This window comes from Plectropomus leopardus, chromosome 19 (assembly GCF_026936395.1).
Source record: "Plectropomus leopardus strain MGB_pleo_1.0 chromosome 19, ASM2693639v1, whole genome shotgun sequence".
Taxonomy (NCBI): Eukaryota; Metazoa; Chordata; class Actinopteri; order Perciformes; family Serranidae; genus Plectropomus; species Plectropomus leopardus.
Window position 1 is genome coordinate 6,045,679 of NC_142194.1, and position 24,705 is coordinate 6,070,383.

General features: G+C 36.7%; 2 protein-coding genes across 3 annotated transcripts in view; both read left to right on the forward strand.

Moving 5' to 3' along the window:
• arhgap27 (Rho GTPase activating protein 27) overlaps window positions 1-17,769 on the forward strand; it is a 32,567-nt gene extending 14,798 nt beyond the window's left edge. For both annotated transcript variants that reach the window (XM_042507700.2, XM_042507701.2), the window contains 16 exons: window positions 3,699-4,157; window positions 5,515-5,754; window positions 8,317-8,397; window positions 8,963-9,085; window positions 10,189-10,275; window positions 11,312-11,379; window positions 11,509-11,596; window positions 12,039-12,140; window positions 12,747-12,845; window positions 13,168-13,273; window positions 13,412-13,546; window positions 14,894-14,992; window positions 15,088-15,165; window positions 15,329-15,460; window positions 15,618-15,723; window positions 16,407-17,769. In XM_042507700.2, coding sequence (XP_042363634.1) covers window positions 3,699-4,157; window positions 5,515-5,754; window positions 8,317-8,397; window positions 8,963-9,085; window positions 10,189-10,275; window positions 11,312-11,379; window positions 11,509-11,596; window positions 12,039-12,140; window positions 12,747-12,845; window positions 13,168-13,273; window positions 13,412-13,546; window positions 14,894-14,992; window positions 15,088-15,165; window positions 15,329-15,460; window positions 15,618-15,723; window positions 16,407-16,575 — 2,172 coding nt within the window. In that variant the 3' untranslated portion in view covers window positions 16,576-17,769. The remainder of the gene's footprint in view (window positions 1-3,698; window positions 4,158-5,514; window positions 5,755-8,316; window positions 8,398-8,962; window positions 9,086-10,188; window positions 10,276-11,311; window positions 11,380-11,508; window positions 11,597-12,038; window positions 12,141-12,746; window positions 12,846-13,167; window positions 13,274-13,411; window positions 13,547-14,893; window positions 14,993-15,087; window positions 15,166-15,328; window positions 15,461-15,617; window positions 15,724-16,406) is intronic.
• An 864-nt stretch (window positions 17,770-18,633) lies between these two features.
• On the forward strand, window positions 18,634-24,626 carry vps25 (vacuolar protein sorting 25 homolog). Its single transcript, XM_042508200.2, has 6 exons — window positions 18,634-18,772; window positions 20,518-20,663; window positions 21,161-21,214; window positions 21,329-21,417; window positions 23,068-23,143; window positions 23,785-24,626. Exons 1-6 carry the CDS (start codon window positions 18,726-18,728, stop codon window positions 23,895-23,897), a joined length of 525 nt encoding a protein of 174 aa, XP_042364134.2. The 5' UTR covers window positions 18,634-18,725; the 3' UTR covers window positions 23,898-24,626.
• The last annotated feature ends 79 nt before the right edge of the window (window positions 24,627-24,705 follow it).

Below are 24,705 nucleotides of genomic sequence, written 5' to 3' on the forward strand. Positions count from 1 at the left end.
GAAATTAGGAAAAGATGAACAAAAAATAAAATAGATAAAATGAAAATAAAAAAGAGGGGACAATTATTAGAAAATTATCCAAAAAAATAGGCAAAAATACTAAAGATTTTGATTATTTATTATTAAAATTTATGTTATAGGATAAAATAAAAAATATAAAATAAAAATGTGTTTTTTAGCACCTTTTCTTAGGATCTTTTCTTGTTTGCTTTTTTGTTTTACTTTTTTGTTTGCATATTTTCAAATGTAATTTTTTTTGTACTAATTTCTTGCTCATTTTGGGCCATTACGTCTTGAGTAGTAGTACTTGGACTGACATATTTTCCATATTTATGTTTTAGTGGAATTCCCTTCAAAGTGGCTGCAGTCTGTCACATGTTTACATCATGCTTGTTTATCTGTTGGTAAAGTTTTCCTTCCAGTGCATGTGGGCGTTCCAGCGTAGCTATTTCAGGGATCAATGATGCAGCTCTTTCATTTCCTCTGTCTGCTCTGTGGAGCCGTGTTGTGCTGTTAGGAATCAATCTGTTTAGGGGTCAGTTGTCTGGCAGTTCGTCATTGATTGCCTCGTGGTTAGATTGAGATCAATAATGAAGCAAAGTCAGCAAAGTGATAACATTGAATGGACAGATAACAAAACCACACAGCTGATCATGAAATCCATAGTGCGGAAACGCTCTCCTCCCCTTATTATATAAGTTTTATTCATGTTAAATCTCCCGAGCTCCTCAGCCAAATTGGTGGATGAAGTTTTCACTTCCTTTCATTAAAGGGTAATTTTTGTATTTTTTCAACCTGGACACTATTCTCCTGTGTTTTAGTGTTTAAATGACAAACAATAATCCAGAAATTAGCAAAAGTGCTACAGCCAGCATCCGCAATTTATGTTTGCACTATCAATTTAAGGCCACTAAAAGTGCTTGTTTTTGCCACTGACAGCTCACATTGTTATTCTAAGTGTTTGACAGCGCTATAGAAAGGTTCGCTACAAAGACAGACCTTTCTTTTTAAAGAGAAAGATGATTTTTGTATAACCAGAAACAACTTTGAAATCGCTTTCATCAAATTCACCAGCCTCGAACTGGGTGCATTAAGGGTTAATTTCAATCAAACTAAAGATTGTGATTGTTGGAACAGTGGAAAGACAAAAACCACAACAGCTGTTTTGAGTTGAACTGTTGATTCATTCGATGGTTTTGTATTATACATATACTTTAAATATTGATATATACATATATATATGTGTGTGTGTGTGTGTGTGTGTAATCTGTCATTGCAACAACAATACAGTGTTCAAGCAATTTCTTTTTTTAAATTCGTTAAAAAATGCTCTAGAAAGGCGCGGTCAAATGACAGTAAGGCAGGTTGCTGGAAAAAAAATATGAAAATTTTAACTTTAAATTAGAAAATACTGTGTTTTTGCATTAAAAATAAGAAAAAAAGACTTTAGGGGCACAATTAGGGATCTTATATGGCAACAAGTATCAAGTAAATACAGCTGTCAAATAAATTTAGTATGTTAAAAAGTACAATATTTGCCTCTAAAATGTAGTGGAGTGGAAGTATAATCAGGGTAAATATAGACAGTGCACGCGGGGCGGTTTCACTCGGACCCATGATGTGAGCAATATATAAAGAATATATAAGGCAGAGGACAAACCCTTGCGAGTAATTCAGATTGCCACCGTAGAGATATATTTAACAAAAACTCAGACTGAATTGGTGCCATTTACTAAACGTGCCTCTGAAAACCCGACTCGATCATGGTTTTTATGGTAGCAATCTATAACAAAACATGTTATAAAATCTGTGCTTAATTTAAATAAACTATAAAAAAAACTGTTGTATTAATTGAATAATTTCTTTGCAATGATGATTTCTGGCTAATATGTGTTTATGTTAACCAGTGTCAAGTCTAAATTTGATCATGTGATGAGACAAGATTATAGTTACTAGTTTAAGTGCATAAGTAGTAACCAGTGTGCACTGGGGCAATCAAAATAGTGTGCCACTGAGAATAATGTAGATTATCATCAAGATACTCATGTAAGTATCTCTAAATTTTACCAAAGCATAGTGCAGGAGTAAATGTACTCACAGGCGTCCCTACATGTCTCCTCTTTATAGCACTGCACATTTACCTCAGTGATGAACAGATGCAGCACACACACACACACACACACACACACACACACACACAGGTCTCAGGTCTTGGTAAATATAGACTATGAGACTCGCTGACACAAGACGTAGTTAGTGTGTCTTCTGAAGGAGTGTAGTCTCTTTGTGCCATCATGAAGGCCAATGAAAGACTCTGCAGGAGTCTCACGGCGAAGAATAACGGCCTCAGTGGAGCCCAGGTGAGAGAAAAAAAGGAACAACTTGAAGAAAGATCACATTGTTGTTTTTTTAGCGGGGGTCATTTCAAGTGCAACTTTTCATTGCGTCACAGTTTGAGAGGATGACAGAAGTGGCCTTTGTCTTCAGTTTCACTCGTAATTGTCGTAAACAAATTGTTGGTGATGATCAGGTCCATTTTGCATGTTCCTGCCATGCAGAAAGTCAAATCATCTGCTCTTGAAAGTAGAATGACATGTAGGTTTCAGCAGCTTCCCTCTATTAGACAGAAACTGAAAATGCAGTTTGTATCAGAACAATGGAAATTGGTTTTTGTTCATGAAAAGGCGAGACAGTGTTTGACTATAGAGGTGAAATTTAACCAGGTTTTTAGTTCTCTGCACTTAACATGTGGTCAGATGCTCTCATTGGTATGGGAGGGTTTTTTTTGTATTTTTTTAAATCTAGCATTATGTCAACCTTAAAACACACCTCAGACTGGCACCCTTTGTCTTTTTTCGCGGGATGACTAACACAGACATGACCCCTGGACATTGTTTTGATATAAGAGTATTAAACTTCTGTGTGTGGGCGTTTTTGAAAATGAGACTGGAATTAGGTAATGATCATTATTGCAGGAGGAACGCCTCTGTGGTGTGTGTGTGTGTGTGTGCCTGTGTGTGTTTTTTTTTCAGCTGCGGGCTACTTCCTGTGCTCTGGTGCTCTGTAAGATGCGGAAGGCTGACTTGTTAAGAGTTTTGCTGTAGAGCGCGGTGGGCTGAAAGCTGGTACTTGACTCTTGTTAACACTGCTTTTATCTTGGGAAGTACAAGTACACCAAACACTGTCATTTACAAGCTTGTTTTACTGAAAAAAAGTCTTAACAAAAGCACTCACTAGGGCTGGGAAGTATGGAGAAAGACAAATATGATACTTTTTTTTACCAAATACCTTGATATTGACATCGCAGTGATGGCGAATTGTTCAATTTTATTTCATTTTTATTTGTTCTGCACATGGTGATGATCGACGACCTTGATCAAGATCTAGAGGATTTAATAGAACTTACTGAGCACAAAGTCACATGTCACATTTCGTCTTGTAAATTAATGTATCTAAATGTTAAGTAAACTTAATTAGATATAAAGTAAACATAAATTAAGATTCAAAGTTATATTTACTTAATTTTTTCAGTGTTCCTAGATTTTTCAAAGTAAAATCATCTTCTCAGTTTTGACGGTGTACCAAGACAATATCTGGTGTCATATCACAATATTGATACAATATCACTGCTCCTCATTTTTCTGTAGAACCACCTGTGAATGTACGTCTACATCTGCATCTTTGTGTCTTTTCCTCAGGTGCAGGATGAGAGTCTCCGCTCAGCCGTCTACGTAAACGTAGCACAACTTCGCCAGAGCATCTCCGAGTCTCCTCCCTCGGCTCCTTCGTCCTACTCTCCTTCCTACCTCGACCCGGAGGGATGGGAGGTGCACGTTGACGAAGAAAGTGGACAGGAGTACTACTACCACCCCGCCACTGGGCGCACCACCTGGGACAACCCCTTTCTCGACTCCCCCACGGACCCCGAGCCGCCTTGTTCCCCCTCGCCTCCTCAGTCTCCCGCCCTCTCTCCGTCCACCGCCTCACCCTCTGCGTGGACCTCCGACTGGGAGCAGCTGGTGGATGAGACCAGCGGACGCCCTTACTTCTACAACCCGACGTCTGGGGAGACGTCCTGGGAGCCTCCAGAGCAGCTGAGCCCGTACCCCCCTCTGATGGAGCCCATGAGCGTGCACAGGTTTCACGAGGACGAGCCGGTAAGGACAGCCAGGCTGCTCCACTTAAACTCTCCGGGTCTCCTGTTTTAGCTTCACCCAGGGGAGCGCCGTAAATACAGTCTGCTTTTAATGGAATTAAATCTCCTGCACCTACATAGCAGACAAGAGTCGTTTTCATCAGGGAAGCTCACAGCACCAGCAGTGTCCCCAACATAACTTTAAGACATTTGTCCTCATTTTTAATTGATTTCATGAGTGTCCCAGACAGTCAGGGGGATTCAAGAGACATGTGTTCAAACGCTGCACTTTATAGGAACATCTCCGACAATATTCACACATTAGACGGCTGTTTTTCCTCACAACAGGAGCAACAGGTGACCCCCTTTCCTGCCCCAAAATGACTTTTTTGAGCTAAAAAGACGAATACTTTGAGGCCGTGGAAATGCTGTGGCTCTTTTATCAAAGTCACGGAAAAGTCATTGAGCGCTGCATCTGGGTCACCGAAGGAAATGATTCATCCTGACTTTACTCAGTGAGAAGTAGCAACAATTCAACTAAAAAGAAACTGAATTGAGGCAAAAAATCAGGGTCTGTGTCAGAGCTATTGATGGCTACAATGGATTGATTAACCCTTTGAAACCTGGATCGGCATCAGTTTTTTTGTGCTGCGTTCCTTTTCACCAAGTAAAACGTGGAATCAATCGTTTAATCTATCTCTGGCAAGAAAGCAATTAACCTTTTTCCTTCCTAAATAGTTCCTTAAATGAAGTTTTTAGTTAGTTAAATGTATAGTTACTTTCAACATGATAGAAAAGACAGGAAAGAAGAGGGACAAAAAATTTTACTAAATATTTGCTTTTGTCTGAAATACTGGGAAGTTTTCCATCATCAGGACTTCAAAAATTATTAACCCTTTGAAACCTGGATCAACACTCTTCTTTTATTGCAATTAGAAACCTGTCACAAGAAATTAAAGTTTTGAAGCCAGCAAATTTGTTTGATTTATTTTGAAAAACATGGGAAAAAAAGGCAAAGAGCAACTTGGCCAGAAATGTCCCGCAAATTGCGAGAAATTAGTAGATTTAAGAAAATTACCTTTTTAAAAAAAAGCCGGAGGTAAAAAATCTAATTATCATGATTATACATTTAAAATTAATTTGCAGAATAATTCAAATTTGTCAGCAGATATTTCAGGTCATTTCCATGTAATTTCTTTCTTATTTCTGGATCATTCCCTCTTAAGTTGCTCATTGACTTTTTCCCATGTTTTTAATAAGGCTAGTTTGCCCAAGTTTTAAAGGGTTAAAATCAAACAAAGAGAGCATCAGTCATTGATTAATTTGCACACGGCTCATAGACGTACATGTTTTAATGTTGATTATATTTCCATCCGCAGCCCCCTCTTCCTGAGGAGGACTACCCCTCAGAGGATTACCCAGCTGCTGATCAGCCAGAGGGACACGAGGATCTCCTGGCCACAGGCCCTCCCACCCTCCCTAAAGAGTACACCCTCAGTCATGTGAGCCGGACCCTCATCCCCCGGGCCAACTTGGACCGCAGCACCCCGACTGGCTGGAACCTCAACGTGGAACCGAACGGGACCTGGGTGTTCACCAGCGAGCACTCTCCAGAGCAGGTGACTGATGACAACAGAGGAGGAGGATAAAAAATCTTTAACCTGAAAAACTCTTAAAGGCACCGTTCACACCTGGCTTTAACGTGTGTTTTTGGGGGATCTGACCACAATCTGTCTGTTAACACTTGGCATTAGAATACATTTTAGCCTTTGAGTGATCACTTGTGACCTAATCTCACTTCCCGCTCTATATGCAGAAAAAACCCTGAATCATTTCTGTTTGCAGAAAGAAAATGCATCGTTGTTTTTACCCGGAGATAACAAAGCACTTCCTGCGTCTACTCTGACGTTAATTACAAGAAGAAGTTTGCTTCTCTCGCTCTGACGTGACAGCGCAAAATTAAAACTACAGATTGTGTGTGAGTCAGTATGAACGTCCTTCCACCGGCACAGAGGACGTCAGTTGAGAAGACGATCCTTTAGCGTGGTTCAGGACACATCACACACTGCTGAAAGACTGTGGCCACATGCAAACCACCTCAGAATGTGGTCTGAGCGATCGGATCTCAAGACCACATTGACGACATGTTGGGTGCGTTCACACCTGCAGTTAGAGCCGTCCACCTGTGATCTGATCAACCAGGACGCACGTTATCAGGTGTAAAGTCGTAGGTTTTTCGGGCCGATGCTGATATTAATTATTATTAGTTAATGAGACTGATATGACATACATTCACAATAAAAACTAAAATCTTTCTGTAAATATTTAGAATTTGGAATATAACAAACTCCAACAAAGCTTCGTTTAAACGCCTTTAGCAAATGTTTAATCAAAACTGAAACTTTCAACATCATATACAGCAAGTTCCCAGCAACTTTTTTTTATAAAGTCAAGTGAAAATTTAAATTAAAAATGAATTTAAAAATAGCTCTCTGAGTAAGTTTAAAAAAGTAAAAGTTCCTCCCATGCTGACACTCCTTTTGCACTTTTTAATGAATTAGTTTTATCGGTGATCATTAAAATAAAACAGTGATACAGATAATCGTCAAAATGCAAAATACCGGCCCCTATAATTGGCTGGGCCGATAATTTGTCGACGCCTAGTCAACAGGGCTGTAGAGTGATGAATTAAAAAAGACACTGACATAAAGGTGTTTCTGTAAGTTATTTATTACTTATTCAGAGCGCTGCTTTGACACGTTTTGACCCGTTCTGCCCAAACCCGAGATATTTCCCAACGAGCAGAGTTGAACCCATCGGCAGGTGTATTAATCAATAAAAAAGTAACAGTAACCCCAAATTTCATTTTTAATTCTCATATTACATTTGTGTACAAGTTTTCACTTTCCCACAATCGTAACAAATTCCTGCACGTGTAATATTACATATGTTATTACATTTGCAGAAAATTAAGTTTGTAGCCGACAACTGCTATCACGTTTATGGGAAATTTATTACTTTTTTTAGATTATTACATTAAAAGCTGCAGATTTGTTTCTTTTTTACATTCACGGGCTATTATTTTGTTGGTGGATGTTGCAAGCATTAATATATGCGTATAATGTGTAGGAGAAATACTTTTTTACATTCTGAGTTTTTATAGATTCAAGTAATTGCCTTTCAAGCCAGTTGACTGAAGCAATGAAAATATTTAAAAGCTATAAAAGTGCGCTCAGTAGAGGACAGATCTGTGCCAGGCGTCCGCCCGGCCCCCAGGCTGATCGCTGCCATCTCAGACAGTTCTTCTAATTCCAGCAGACAGAAACATCCCAGAGGCTTATGCAAATACATGCCTCATTTATGTTTGACACGCTGCACAGAGCAGGTCATTTTCTCCTGCTAACAGGCATTAAATGTGAAATATAGATATGATATGAGGATGAATGTGTTTTTAATAATTAAAAACATCCACAAATGTGTGATCCATGAAATGTATACCTGTACCTTTAACAGTATTTTTTTTCTATAGGTTACAGCACAACAACACAGAAAATACCAAGAATAAACACAGTGAAAGCAGACAAAAAATGACCTAATCAACAAAATCTGCAAGTCTACTACGTACAGCTGACAGAACCGGATATAAAAACAAAGGAAATTCTCTAATCACCCTTACTGTCAAGATGGTGGCTAAGATAACAAAGAAATTGTGATTTCTAAGTGTCGTCATGTGCCTAACTTTAGTAGATTATAACATACAAGGTACAATCTGCACATAATCATAGTGAGAGCAAACTTTTTTATGGATGTCAGTTAATGAAACATGACGAAGGCCAAAGCATTGCTTGCAACAGACAGTAGGACTTGTTTTTAGCTTAGCTGATTTCCAAAAAACTTTAGGCTGAGAGAAAAGAGGAGTCAGCAGTTAATGATGTAATAAAACAGACAACAAAAAGAGGTTTTTCAAACATTTTGAGATCATCACAACCATGAGAGATCATTGAGCATTTATTCATAATTGTGCAAAATATTAGGCTGATTGGTTCAGTAGTTTGCAAGATAAGCTGCAGACAGATACACACACACAAGACCAACCACACGATGGAGCGGATAACAATTTCTTATTTGAGAATCAAAAGCATATTTAACAAACGTTTTTTTGTTTTTTTTTCGTGTAACAGTGGATTAAGTCCAGAGATGATCGAGGTCAGACCTACTACTATCTGAGAGACGGCTCCAAGTCACAGTGGAACCTGCCGGAGGTAAAAACTCTTCCATACTCTACTTATATGAACAATTTGTGTGATTTTGGACACAAATCCATCCATGAAGTACTTAAAATGTACTCTGGCCTGTTTTAACCCCTTGAAACCTGGGCAAATTGGCTTTATTTTATTTTATTTTTTCGAAATCATGAGAAGAAGGCAAGGAGCAATTTAAGAAGACATGGCCCAAAATTGAGCAAAAATTAGCAAAATTAAATAAATAAGCAAAACAAAAGACACAAGAAAAATTGGAAAGTAAAACCAACAAACAAAAAAAACAAGGAACTGATGAAAAAAGTTAGATAATATCTAAATCTACTAATGTCTTGGAGTATGCAGGATATGTCATGCCAAGTTACTCATAGCCTTTTTTTTTTTCATATTTTCACAAGAAATCACACAATTTGCTCGGGGTTCAACGGTTTAAATACTTGTGAAAGGCTTCTGAATGCAGCACAAAGAAACTGATGTCGATTTAGGTTTCAGAGTGTTTAAGTTAAACATCTCGCCTCAGAATTTCAAATTATTAGCATTAAACTAAACTGTCTTTTGTTCCCTCCAGGTCCCTGTAGCTCCAGGTCAGTCCAGGATGGAGAACGGCGTGGAGGCCGACAGCCCGTCGGTCATCAAAAACTGGAGACACTCCATGGGACCTGCGCTGCTCAGCTCAGCCCAGGATGACGGGGTACGCTCATACTTTAACACGCACTCAGACCTGCAGGTACATGCTGTGTCACACATGCAGGGTGTGTCAGCCGGCTTACACAGAAAGCTGCAGTCAGGCAGAAGTAGTGAGGGTGAGACTCTGTTCAACAGCCGACACTCCCAGCTTTTTAAACCCTTATTTAGCAAGGCAAATCAGCTGCAGGGCGTTCGTATTTACAGTGGCAGCTTGAGGACAGAGCTGGCAGGGGGGAGGGGGGAGGGGAGGGCTGCAATTGTACACAAACTCTTAAATAAGGGCTTTTTCCCACAGAGCAGCCAAGAGTTCAGCACCCTGCTCAAGGGCACGACAGCGGTTGCATTTATGTGTTTCTGGCTCAGCATCACGTTTAACAAAAAAAATGTGATCTAATCTCTCAATAATGTTTTTAAATGTTGCTCCTGGCTGTGGTTAAAGCTGACAGGTATAAGCTGTAAATTCATGGCCAAAAGTATGTGGACATCTAAAGAACTTTTAAAAATATGTACATTTGGGTAAATCTTTTCCAAAACAATAGGCTTTAATCTGCTGCTATGACCGCCTCTGCTCCTCTGGGAAGGTTTTCCAACAAATTTTGGAACCTGGTCCCAGGGATTAGCTTTTATTATCAAACATTAAGGGAGTCTTTATTGTCGCTCCAGCTGTGAAAAGAATGAAATGAAGTACTCAGGTCTCTGTGATCAGTAAATAAAAACATTATAATACATAAAAACAAAGAGTTTTAAGTAAATAAATAGAGCAGTGCGGTATGTAAACGGTAAAAATAATAAAATCTTAAAAACCGAGAAATATTTAGTGCTTTGAGGACTATAAGATTAATATAATATCATATAAAATCGTGACTTTTTATAACATTAGACACTTTAACACAACCACAGAGAAATACAGTAAGAATAAAACAAAATAAACTGAATAAACAAAGTAAAAGAAAAGAGGCTAAATGTGTCAAAAATGTTGTTACACAACTCTCTTCTCTACTGTATTAAGAGATTTTCTTTTTTTTTTTTACAATCACAAACACACAAAAAAATGTATTTCTGGTGATTTTAGTCTTAATCCTAAAATCTCCTTTACTCGTTCTTCAGAGGTTCGTCCCGACTCACAGGAGAAACACGTCCGACTACAGCAGCGACAGCTCCAGTACGGGAAACTCTCCAGAGACGCAGCATAACGTGAGTGTGTGTCCTGGTGGTTCAGTCTGCTGACACTTGTTGCTCTCTGATAACTCAACACTAAAAAAAAAAGTCAGTCAGCAGTTAAGCACAGTGAGCTGCCTCGTATCTGAAAGGTGTTTTGTGTCTCTCTCTGAAGGCTTTTGGGTTTAGACCCTGGAGAAACCCCTATTATCTGACCTCCAGGTGGCTGCGCTACAACGTGGGTTGTTATTTTGATTGTTCACCTGAGCTCAGCACATAGATAGCAGCGTCTATCTATGGTGAGCGAAAGGTGACTGTAGATCAATTTAAGGAGCATTTGTTGTCCTTGAACAGCAGCGTTTTTTATTCCCTGCATCAAAGTGCATGAATTTCCGTCACTGAGATGCATGTTACAGACAAATTACCTGATAAACCTGCTTGTATTTCCTTTTTCATCTTTACCTGATCAGGTTTGGGATTGAAGTTCATGTCCTGCTGTATTCAGGTGTTATTTCACTAAACACTGCAGATTTTCTGCAGATCTTTTCCAGTACACACACAGATTTTTGGTTTATAAACAGACAGTGAACAGCCAAAAACAGCAGCTAAAGAGAAAAGAGAAAACTAATGATATGCATCCACACATTATGTATGATTTATGCCGTCAGAAAAAATTTTTAATCTTGTAACAAAACTCTGACAAATGCTCAAATCCCACAATTCACCAAATAATCAAAATATTTAAAATATTTGAAGTCTTTTGGTTTTAACTTCCCCTCTTCATGTGGAAATCCTCTATTCTACAAATCTTAATGTGGATGGATAAATGAATCTTTGACTTTTTCAGGATATTTGGCATCTAAGGCTTTCATCATTGTGCGCAGATGTAATCTAAGTATGGCTTTAAATGCTGGTACACATAATCTGCATGCATGGCTTTTTTAAAGTTTGTGTTCTGCAAAGAGTTTTGTGTACATCATATCATCACATAACTTGACATTTACACATAAGCCTCATAATTACAAAATAATTCAAAAATTTAAAAAAATGTTTGGATCTTTTACATTTTCAGGTGCAGAACTTGGAGAAAGCCGGAATTCTCAACAAAACAAAAGTGTGTGAGAACGGCAAGAAAGTAAGGTAAGCTAAAACTTATCTTTGAAAACACTCTCATGTTTCAGTTTTTGGGCGTGTTTGGAGTCATGTGTCAACCCAAAGCGCTCTGTTTTTTTTTTCTGTGTTACTGATGGTTATTTTCCCCATTTTCAGGAAAAACTGGGCCCAGACGTGGACGGTTCTCCACGGAGGAGTGCTGACGTTCCACAAAGACCCAAAGTCTGCAGCGACGGGGGCCTCGGTACGATCTAATAGATGGACTTGGATGTTTGTATGTAGAGGGAAAGTGCTCATCCTGCGTTAATAAGAAGTTCTGACACCTGAATGCTGCACACCTGCTCCTGTTGCATTCTGCACATTTCTTCAGAGGGTTGTGATGATGTTAAAGGTTACACACAGAATTAATCATTGACTTTTCTCTTTTTTTTCTATTGTCATGAAGTTTCAATACATAACCTTCACATAGTCTGCACTTTGGCGTCATGTTTTATACCTTAAGGGACCAAATGAAACATTATACTGCAGCGTGGTGCAGGAGGTTGCGTCACCTGCATGTGGAGTGACAGCACAGACAAGCCTTCGGGTTACAAGCTGTCGGGGACAGTCACGGCTTTTGTTCTTGGAATGCGGCGCCGTCAGTTTCGTAAACAGCTGTATGTTTTGGGGTTTTTTTCTCCACGCAGAACAAGACCAATCAGATTGTTCCAGAGGTCACGGTGGACCTGCGAGGAGCGACGATTGGCTGGGCCTCGAAGGACAAATCCAGCAAAAAGAATGTTTTAGAGGTGTGTGTGTGTGTGTCATTCGTTGGGTGTTTTATCTTTAGCAAATAACATGCGTGCTTGCATTTTTTGATAGTTTGGATATTTTTTGAAAAGGGGTTGTATGAGCATATTCAGTGTTTTATCTACAGTAGATAACAGACGTCCCCAGTCTTTTGCATATTCTGTTGCACTCTGGTCCCGGTCGCGTGGATCACAGACAAAGCTCTCACTCTAAATCAGCAGTTGCATACTGTAATGATTACTCGACAGCCTTAAATTCCGTGTAAAGTAAAAGTGAAAATGTGCTCTGAGTTTGTCACCACAGAGAGATATGTTATTCACCACCCAGCCAAATTTGAATAACTAAAAACATCACCAAGTATGCAAAATAAGCTTTAAAATCATGGAAAAATATGCAGTTTTCTCTGCTCTGAGACACAGACTTTAAAGGTCAACCCTTTTTTTTTGCCCCTGCAGTGTTTTTATGCTTCTTAACTAAAACACAATCTCGTGTATTTATATCAAATATTAAGATAAATGTTGCAAGTTAAAAGTTAAATGAGACGATCTGGGAATTATCTAACTGTGATTGACGTAATTATTGTCTCATCTTTTTCTCTCCTCCAGTTAAAAGGGAAGAACGGCATGGAGTTCCTGATACAGTACGATACAGAAAGCATCATCACCGACTGGCACAAAGTCTTAGTGGACACCATACGACAGCTGGTAAGTCCTTTCATCAACCGTAAGTGATTCATGAAAATTATCCACATTAAACTGCAAAAAATCTCCAGCTTATCGAGTCACTGAATGATAGAAACAGTTAAAAAGAATGGTTTGGTAAAATACGCTTGTTTGCTTTATAGAATGAGAAAAAAAATATATATAAATATTTTAGAAAATACTTAAGGTGAATTGTTGACATTGCCCAAAACTGTTTATAAAAATGCTATTTTATTTCTTCATTTTGACAAATTACACTAATTAATATTGTCTAAGTCATGTTTAATTGCGCATCTGATTGTCTGACTCACTTTGTGCTCATCAGGAGTACCAGGACCATCACTCAGAGGAGGAGGACGGAGACTTATACGAGAAGATCGCCACCACGGAGCGAGATGAAAAGTCTGGAGGCGGCATAGACAGGCGGAGATGTAAGTTTAAAAAAACTGTTTTCCTTGTTTTACTTTGGCACGAATGATGTCATCATTACGACCCAGTTTGGTATATCAGACCTCACTGAGAGCTATAATAAATTATTGTCTGATTTGAAAAAAAAAAAAAAATTTCAGCCTCCAGACCGAGTGTCACACACTCATCCAGCAATGCAGGAGACAACGATCAGAAGAGGGTTCGAACTAAACTGATGAAGTTCCTCATGAAACGTCCCACGCTGCAGTCTGTGAAGGAGAAAGGATACATCCGAGGTTTACATGAATGTTTTATTGAACTTTTTTACACCTCAACATTGTCACCTATGGTCATCAAATGACTTACCATATGTATATATATATATATAAACAATAAACTACTAAATACAAAAAATACAGAAATAAAAAGAAATCAGTAATTCTAACATAAAACAAAAAAAACCCCAAACAAACAAAAAGAAAGGATACATCAGAGGTAATCTCAGCAACATAAAGTAGTGCATTTCAGTCTGACAGACTTTGAACACATTTACGGTTTGCAGTTTTATCTCAGATCTTTAATGTGACGCAAGAGGAAATAACTACACAAACAACAACAAAACAACACAAAATAACTAAAAACATTAAACAGAGGAAGAAAGAAATAATAAAGAAAAACTGCAATATCAGCTGAGATACAGTAGTATAAAGGTGACGTATGATGAAGTGTTCAGTACTACAGGAAACCAAGACGCACTTTATGTTGTATTAGAGTCACAAATAACTCAACATCACATTTACAACCACAAACCTGTTAAGTACATTTAAATTTAGTTGACTGAAGACTGATTTACATGTCTCTATAAAATTACTGTTATTTTTATTCATATCAGTGATAGATAACACAGCCAGTGCAGTCCTATTACTGTAGATATAATACACATTGTGTGTATTTTCTGTTATTCTGTATATTGCATGGAGTGTATTTAATGACTGATCATTCATTTCCCACAGCAAATATTATATATTACCGGGGCTGGGCTTGATATCGATATTATCTCAGTGTTATAATAAGCAACTCGATATCATCTTAGATTTTGGATATCGTAATGCTGTCATGTTTTGTGTTTTCCTGGTTTTAAAAGGCTGCGTTACAGTAAAGTGATATAATTTCCTGAACTCATAACAGACTGTTCTAGCTGTCTTTAGTCATTATATCCAAGTTAATGATGATTACATACATTTTATTTATAGAGCGCTTTTCAGGGAACTGAAAGATGCTTTACATACTAAAAAAAGGATCAAAGAATACAGATAAAATACAAGAATACAAAAAAAACATAATAAGATACATGGCATAGAAATACAGCACGAAAATTAAAAATTAAAGGCATATATGTAAATAACCCCAACATCTGCATTTCTGTCTATATTTTCTTTGATTTATGCTATATTTTTCTAATGTAACAAGTACATTTTCTCATCAGCAGTGATTAATATTCATTCTGCCTTCTTATTTTTATTATTATTGTTTTCGACTTGATGATAAAACTACAGTACATCTGTTACTACTACTGATACTACTAATTCCACTACTGCTTTTACTACTACCAACAGTAATAATAATGTTCTTCTGTCCTGTAGACAATGTGTTTGGTTGCCATCTGGCCACATTATGTGCACAAGAGAGGACCACTGTTCCTAGTTTTGTGGAGAAATGTGTGAAAGCAGTGGAAAAGAGAGGTAATCCTTGATTTGATCATTTTCTAAATCATATTGAAGTCAATTTGCCGTGTGTACTTAAGAAGTTGACTTACTACTGATGTCTGGATTTACAGGTTTAGACATCGATGGGCTTTACAGAGTGAGCGGCAACCTCGCTGTCATTCAGAAACTTCGCTTCAAGGCCGATCACGGTAAAGTTTACATGTTTTTAACTCAAAAATTCAGTCAATGGCTCCACTGCAGAGAGAGCAGAGGATTCATGGGGCACTGTATGAGGGTCTGCGGTGTCTGACTGCCCACAGCAGCGCCCCCTGCTGTGCTCTAACTGGCTGTGCACCTGTTGTGTTGAAACAGAGGAGCTGGACCTCGAGGACGGACAGTGGGAGGACGTTCATGTCATCACCGGAGCGCTGAAGTTGTTTTTCCGAGAGCTTCCCGAGCCGCTTTTCCCATACAGCCACTTTAATAAGTTCATCACCGCCATCAGTGAGCACACTTTTTAAATCCATAAATACAACTTGAACACAGAATGACACCAAGAAAACCTTGGTGTTTTGGGCCAAATATGTAAATCAGTTTTAATGATGGTAGATGATCATTATATTTATAACTTATTTACAACATTTGTCTTTTTTTTTTCTAGGAATTCCAGATTACAACACAAAACTGTCCTGCATGTATGAGCTGGTCAGATCACTTCCTCCTGCAAATCATGACACCATGAAACTCCTTTTTGGGCATTTACGCAGGTATTTTAAAAATGTTTTTTTAATTTTATCCTTTGTGTATTTCCGTCAAAGTGTTTGATACAGAGCCCCTAAAATTCCAAAAGGTAATATATAAATATGTATATATATATATATATATATGTATTAATCTTGTGGAAATAATTGTTTATCTTGTGTGCACAAGTTAATAACTTGTTCCTGCAAAAAAAAAAATGTTCCCAAGAGAAAATAACTTACTCCTACAAAATAATAACTTATTCCCTAAATATAATAACTTATTATTACAAGATAATAATGCATTACTACAAGGTGATAACGTATTCCCACAAGATATTAACTTGTTGTCAAAAAATAATGGCTTATTCCCAAAAGTTATTTACTTATTACTACCAAATAACAGCTTTTTTTCCACAAGAAAATAATGTGTTTCCACGAGATAATAACTTATTTCCACAAAATAATAATTATTCCCACAAGATACAAATTTGTCGCTGCAGGATGTACTCCCAAAAGAAGTTTCCACAAGAAAAGAACTTGTGTGCACAAGATTTTTTTAAAAAAAAATCACCTTTCAGGAGTTTGGGGGCTTCGTAGTTTAAGGTTTCTTAAGTAGATAAATAGAAGCTGATGCAAGAGTATCACTAAATTTCTGTTTTAAAAAAACAGGAATTGTGACTCCTCCCACCATGTGTTTCCTCTGACAGGGTCATTGAGTATGGAGAGGACAATCGCATGACTGTGCAGAATGTGGCGATTGTATTCGGCCCGACTCTTCTTCGGCCAGAGACGGAGTCGTCCAACATCACCATGCACATGGTGTTTCAGAACCAGATCGTGGAGTTCATCCTGAACGAATACGAGCGCATGTTCTAAATGTGGTCGCGAGCCTCCGGTGCGGACTCTGGGCAAACGTCTAAATGTGCTATTTGAAGTGCTAGAGTTACATTTTTTTGCACGCGCACAAACAGCTTCAGTTCAACATCTCAAAACTCCTCTTGTTGAATAAAAAGGGCTCTTCAGATTTGTCTTTGCTCAGAATATTTGAGGTTTTAAAAATGAGATAAAAAGGGATCTTCAAATGGTCTTTGCTGAGAGTATTTGAAGCACTTTTTAACCGCCGTTTCGTCCAGATTTGCTCCGTAGGAGGCTGACACTGGTAGAACTTTCTTTGGCAGTATTTTAGCCGCACAGGTGTAAACAGGTGTGGTTTGGTTCCCATTGTCTGAGCTCTTGAGCTTATTTTTTTGGGTGGAAGAAGGACTGTGTCAGATTTCTCAAAGGCTCAAACTGTCTTAATCTCACGAGTCACTTTCTGGACATTTTTTAACGTTTGTTTTTATTTTCGGCTTATCTAAATCGCAGTGATAAGTCAAACCTGGACGGACGCATTAACGCTCTCACAGAAATGATCAATTACTGCTTCCATCTTTATTTTAGAACAGCTGAATGGCATTTTTAAATATTGTTTTGGATTTGAAGTTACAGAGTATCACAAATGGCAATAACTGAGACTGTATTCTAATATTGTGTCATTTTTACCCATGAATTTTATTGTAATATAGAAATGTATAAAAAGAAATATTAATACCAATATCCTGCTGTGAAATAGATGGTGACATAGAATTCTTGTGCAACCCATAGATTATTTCCACTGAATAAAAATGCCATTTTTCAATCATGCTGTACTTGAAGAAACTGTATAATAACACCATAGAAATATAAACTAGTGCTAATTTGTTTTTTTGACAGTAAAATCAGTCTGACCATGAAAGAAAAAAATGGTTTCTAGAAGAGATGTATGACTTGTAAATAGAAATAGAAGGCATATTTATGCTAAAAGTTGTTGAAAATGCACAAGTTATTCCATAATAAAATAACTTTGTAAAAAAAAAAAAATACAACTGTTTTTTTATTCTTGTCAAAAAAGACATGAAAATGTGTCCAAACCAATAACATTCATAACTACCTGGTGTCATTTTGAAATTGAGAGATGCTTAAAGAAGATCAACAGATCTCCAAAAATGTGCATAAATAATTACAAGTAAAAGTACTCATTTTACTGATTTACACTGAATTGCCCCTTTTAGAGTTTTTTTATGAATGTTATTTTATTGTTTTACCATTGTATAGGTTTATATGTTAGAATACTTTTATTCTTACACATTGTGAAGGCGATGCATTTAGTACCATAATGTACTTACAAGGATATAAATCACATTTTACAAACCTGTTTAATACATTATCTCCACTTAATTCTCTGCTATATACACTTAATTTGAGTGTAAAACGACATTTTATTGTACTCAGGTTTTACACACTCACACTTTTTCTTTTAGTTATTTATTTGCTTTTTTATCCCTTTTTTTCTCCATGCTTGATGGTTATATATTTTGTCACTTTTTAAAACCTGGTTCAGAATGATAAATTAACTAAAACTTTAACTTCATACTGAATTAAAGCACAATCACTTGCACAAGTACTAGTTGAGTAGCTATACAAAGTTTACTTCCAATATTAATAATTTGTATAATTCATATGAATTACCTCTATTAAATGTTTTTAAGTTTAACTTACTGATCAGGATCATTTCAATTAAGTTTTAGGTCTTATTTTACTTATTAGTTTATTTATTAACATATAGTTTATATTTTTTCACATTATTAATTTATTTACTAATGTATATTTTGTATTTTCAAACATCTAAATTGTATTTTCCAAATGTATATATTTATACAAATCTCTTCTGCAACAAATTTATTTATATTTTTTTCTAACATATTTTTGTATTTATTTTAATTTTTTATTGGTACTTACAGATTGTGTTTTCCAGATCTACGTATTTATACATGTATCTTCTAAAAGTAGTTATATATATATATGTATATATACACACATACACATATTTGTATTCACATTTTTTTATTGTGTAAAGTCTGAGGTAAATCTGTGTAGTCGGTCGGAACCATTTGAAGGGTGGGACGCTCTTCCGGAAGCTGTCAGCTGTGAACACCGCATCAACTGCAATGAGTTTTGAGTGGCCCTGGCAGTATAATTTCCCCCCGTTTTTCACGTGAGTCAACTTTTTCTGAACCAGATTTAGACCATTAAAAAGCTCAGCTTATTAGCCTCCATTGTTTATTTGTTATTGAGCTCTACGTGTGTTGATTTGCGAGCTAACATCATGTTAGCCGGCGGCTAACTGGCTAATCGAAACAAACTGCTAGGGAAGTGGGTTTATTTTTCACCTGCCGGCTCTCTAAAGTTCGTGTAACAGCTCCATTTGTGACTCATTAAAGCTCAACGGCATTTAAATATTTAAACATATCAGCATGAGGTTAAATTATGCGGGTGTGAGCAGGTTTAGGGAGTTCGCTTAGCTGTTAGCTCCAGCTAACTGTTTTGATAGCCAACACTGATTTAAATGTCAGCGACCAAAACATTAATGTGACACTGACAGCACTGAAGAAATATTTATACCTTTTACTTAAATAAAAGTATTAATACTACACTATGAAAGTACTCTACTACAAGTAAAAGTCCTGCATTTAACCCTTTGAAACCTGCGGAAATAAGCTTGATGTCATTCAAAAACTGACCCAAATATTTGCTAAAAAATAAGTAAAAAGTGCAAGAAAATTATCTAAAAATGTTTATGTAATAAAGGAAAAAAAATATGAAAACGAAAAAGAATGATAAACACAGAAATTACCCAGAAAAGTGCTAAATATGGATGATAACAATTAATTGATGATTTAATCCGTCGTTGAGAAGTTATTCAAACATGTGAAAATTAAGCGATTAATCAATAGGTTATGAAATGCTGTCAAAATATTGCAATATGTTGTTTTTAGCTCTGACTAAGGCAAAAAATCATTTGGTAGTGTTTGAAATAAGACAAGTTTTTATGCTTTTTTTTTTCAAGTAACGATTAATCAATCATTAATTTTACCGATTAATGAAGGAAACTGCTTACAATTTGCAACCTTAGTGCTTAAAATTTCTAATTATTACATATCATAATTTTAAATATTTAGTTATGAGAATAATATTTTTTTTCCCCAGAAATTTTTCCCTAGCTTTTTGAAAATAATTATATATATATGTGATTTTTTTTGCAATTTGTATATTTGTTTTTAACCAGGTTTTCTTTTTCCCATGTTTTTGAACAAGATTTCATCAATTTTCTCAATGTTCAAAGGAATAAATACTTGTGAAAGTTATTTGAAAGCAGGACAAGGAAAGTGATGTCGTTCCAGGTTTCAAAGACAGTTTTATCAGATTCTGTGACCAGTTCGGCAAGGGACTGTTTGTTATTTATGAGAGAGGAGGGGGTGGTGCGAAACGGTGGAGACAATTAAAAAAAAAAATTTAAAAATTAATCACCGTGGGAAGTTATGTTTTTTTCATTTTGGTTTAGCAGGGACGAAAATATAAAAACAAAAATATAGTCACACTACAGCCAACCCCTTTCCCTATAAATAAAGGCCAGGTCCTAATTTAAGATGTAAAATGCCACGCTAGTTAGATTTTTTTTTCCTTTATTAGAACAGGACAGCTTTAGAAAATTCAACCCATTGCTGGAAACAAAATTTAAAAAGACCTAAAATCAAATAAACTCTAAAAAGCATACAACAAGAACAAGCGTACTTGCTATCCTCAGACACGGGCCTAAATGTTAAGTTGATTATATTTTAATGGCACATTTGTCTCTTTATTTATCCAACACATTTACAGACGGACTGAATCTTGTCTGTTTGCCGTGCCGTCGCCTTGTTTGCCTTGTGTTGATATCTTTGCTCGTCTCTCTGTGGACAGGCTACAGCCCAATGTTGACACGAGACAGAAGCAGCTGGCGGCCTGGTGTTCCCTGGCTCTGTCGTACTGCCGGCATCACAAACTCTACACCCTAGACGTCATGGAGGCTCAGGAGAGCCCCGTGTTCAACAACAAGAAGATAGAACGTATCCTGACCAGCATTTTATGACACATTACACAGCTTGACTCGAAGATCCAAAAATACCAGTTTAAAATCAGTACGATCTGTCATGGTTGCATAGGTTTAATTTGAAGGGTTTATCACAGGCTGTCTTTTTTATTGGGACATAAAATTACACTTTACACATATGATTGTTATTATTGTTGACACACTTCGGGATGGGTTTTAATGTTTTTTAGTACAACACCACCTCAGTGTTTGCTCTGAAATAAATCTGATTTCACTTTATTTTGTGTTTTTTTTCTCTCCTTTATTTTGTTTAATCTTGATTTTGATGCTTTTTTAAAAATTGTTCAATCATGAATTAGACAGACAAAAATGGTGAATCAGCAGATTGCTCTTTCAACAAATTTTCTTATTTGCACATTTATGTGCTGACAGCAAGGAATTCAAGCTAGCATCAGGAGATTGACTGTACATTTGTTACTTTTTGTCTTTTGGTTGCCCTTAACTGAACTCCAGGAAAACTGTCAATGGAAGCAATTCAAGTTGTGTTTGAGGAATTGAGGAAAAAAGGTAAACTTTGTTCTGGTGTCTGCACAGTGTTGAGATTAAGAAAACTTATCTAATTGTCTCACTTTGTTTCAGCAGTTATAAACATTTTTTAATCAGCGTGTCGTCTGATCTCAGGGAACCTCGAATGGTTGGACAAAAACAAGTCTCGGTGTTTAGTCATGTGGAGACGACCGGAGGAATGGGGCAAGTTAATATACCAGTGGGTGAGTCATCAAACTTCAGACACTTGCTGTTCTGTCTGTACGTTTTTAAACATGTTCACAGCTGATGAAGGAGAAATGGAAAGAAGAAAATGTTCTTTCAAAGCAATAAATAAGAAGTCAATTTGAAAACAGTGTAAACTGCAGCTAAATTTGTACTGAAGAATGCAGATTTCATGTATTTTTGTAACCAGATTTTTAATCTGCTTTTCACATGTGTACGAGTTAAAGGACAAAGATTTAACACAGGCAGACTATTGCTGAGACATCAGCAATGATGATATAATAACACAGAGAAAACATTCTTTAGCAATAACATTTATTACACTAAACCCAAATTTTTACACAGTGAAGTTACCAGATGAATGAACTGTCTTAGTCACGAGAACAGCAAGCAATGTCCAAATTATGTCCCTTTCCCCAAATCTCATGCCTTGAAAATACATTTATTGAGGTGTCAAGGGGCTGAATCCAAGCTGCAGCTGACATTTGCTCAACTTGTTTTGTCTGATAACTTAAACTTTTGAAACCTGAGAAAATTGGTTTGGATTTCTTTTGAAAAGATGGCTAAAACAGCGACAAGAAAATGACCTAAAAAATCTTTTAAAACAGAGAAAGAAAGAGATGAAGACATTGTTAGAAGTTCATAATAATTTAAAAAATAGGGAAAAATGTCCAACTATATTTATTATAATTATTATTATTATTATTATTAAGTATTTTTGTCGATCTATCTGTTTTTTGTTTTTTTTTAAGTTCAGGGACGTGTCCTGTAAGTAATAGCTTCTCCCCGTGTTTTTGAAAGAAATCAAGCCAGAATTCTTAGGTTTTAAAGGGTTAAGATCCAGATGTCCTATCACAAAAATCAATCCAGTTAAAACATCAAGTGAAAAACAACTGGGAACTGAAAAGTTATCATAAAAATGTGTCTTTTAACTGGATAAAAAGTCAGTTTGTGACAGCGTCTTACAGACAACCACAACCCTGACGCATATGCTAAAGAGATATGACGCCTCTGTATAACATTGGTCTGCTTGTTGTTTTTTTTTTAATGCAAACAAAAAATATGTTATCTTTAAATTAATAAAAAAGTCCAATTAAAATGAGCTTAAACAGATATCAAACAAACAAATAAGTTTCAATTACAAACCATTTGCAAAAATCTCAGGAGAAACACTACAGTGCCCAAATGTTTCAGGAAATGACTTAACCTTTTTAAAAATTCAACTGTATATTTGTGGGGCATTTTTTAAAGATTTATGCTTTCATAGGGGCTGAGGAACTCAGTGAGGGTTAAGAGATGGTTTAAGGTCTTTTCATGGGATTTGTTGACGATAACTAGATTGTAAAATAGTGGCAGTTTTATGCTCCAACAGTCACAACTTTGAAAGAAGTCCCAGCTGGGTCAATTATCACGATCAGTGTTCCTCGTGTCTGATGAAGACTTCAAGTTTGTCAAAACGTTATTAAAGTCTCTATTAATAACCGTGTGCTCTAGATCTCATCTCAGCGGTATGAAAAATAACTTTTAACACCCTCTTTTCTACCAAACTTTTTCTCAGTAAATGGATTCGGTCTCTGGCTGTCAGAGGAAAACTGTTGTTATTAATTCTGACGATAGAGTGATCGTTATTCTGCTCTCTTACATTTCAGGTTTCCAAAAACGGGATGGTCAACTCTGTGTTTACACTTTATGAGCTGTCCAACGGTGATGACACAGAAGGGGAAGGTATGGTAACATTATTATGTTCACGTGAATCAGCATCAATACATTTTATTTCAGGAGGATAAATTAAAGTACTGAAATGTAATTAGAGTAAACAAAGTATTTTCTTGGAGTTCATAATGTAAAATGTGTCAAAACTTTGCAAAACCTGTAAAAGGCTGGGTTGCACTATCAAAGATGTATTTTTAAACCTGATTAAAATATTGCTTAAGTTTGAATCATGTTGCAAAGAAACTTTAAAAGTAGTTTAAAATCAAGAAAAAATGTAAGTTACACTAAACATCAATTTATGCTAAACCTGAATTAGCATCAACCCCCTATTGTTAGAGCCTACTTATGAGCTCCCTACAGCATGAAAATTTTGTTATTTGTGTATTTTGATTTCGGTAAGCAAGCATATCCATATTTCTCATGTAATTGAATTACTTAATTTTGGTTTACATCTATAAACTTGGATTTATGAAGCAAAGATTCGTTTTTTGTTGTGCAACAGAGCGCTGCTTAATTTTAAACCTGAATTTACTACATTTTTTTTATTGTTGTTATTTTTCGTCTTTTAATTGCCTTAGTAAAAAAAAGCCCTATTTGAGTTTTTATTATATTTTATTTTGTTTTATTTTATGAATTGTAATCTGTCTCCGCAGAGTTCCACGGTTTAGAAGAGTGGATGCTGCTGCGCTCGTTGCAGGCGTTGCAAACAGACGGCAAAGCGGAGATCATCACCATGGACGACGGAAAGGGCGTGAAATTCTTCTGAAACGGTGCTGGAATCACACACACACTGTCTGGGAGCCCTCATACTTTTACCTCACAGGCAAAAATTTTAAGATTTAGCCATTTAAGGCTACACGGGGTGCACCTCAATGCCCGGCCCGGAGGATACCGCTCCTGAAAATGTTGTTGCCTTTTGGTTTGTTCAAAGCCTTTTCTTATCGGAAGAGAAAATATCATTTCTGAGTGTTTGAGGAAAAAGAGCATTTTAGGTGACACCGCGTTTAAAGTAGTCACAGGTAACATTCGTTGCCATTTAAACATGCAATGGGCCTTTCAGGGGACTATAACTATCATGAGTTCTCATGGGGAATATCTCTCCCCAAAAGCTGTAACTTTACTCTTTCTTCAATGTAAATACGACTAGTTTTATCCCAATTTTTCTCCCTGTTAACAAATTTCCTCGATGTGATTAGCTCTGGACCTTTTCGCTCAGCTGTTTCAATCAGACATCCCAAAGAAATCCCACAACGCAACACCAGGGGGACTTTTTATTTTGAGAGGAGATGCTTCCAGAAGAGGAACCCTGCAGAGACCGGGACCACCAATCCCTGCTCGACTCAGCTGAGTGTATTAATAGTGGACTTCATGTACAGACGGCCGTCATCCTATTATTGTGCAGTAGCTACTGTGACACTCCTGTTATACTCTCTCTGTCTATATTCAACTTTCTTTTTTTCATATCCCGTAGGACAAATAAATTAGAAATTTGCTACATTTGCTTCCTTTTTGTTTCTTTGTGGTCAATTTGTGTCTCTCTGAGTGGATTCTGTGTCTTTTTGGTTGTTTTGTGT

Bases quoted from the DNA above. Each gene is read 5' to 3' on its own strand.
- vps25 (XM_042508200.2), top strand. From the start codon at position 18,726: ATGAGTTTTGAGTGGCCCTGGCAGTATAATTTCCCCCCGTTTTTCAC. The intron at 20,664-21,160 runs GTATCCTGACCA...ACTGAACTCCAG, and splicing joins CAACAACAAGAAGATAGAAC to GAAAACTGTCAATGGAAGCA. The intron at 21,418-23,067 runs GTGAGTCATCAA...CTTACATTTCAG, and splicing joins GCAAGTTAATATACCAGTGG to GTTTCCAAAAACGGGATGGT.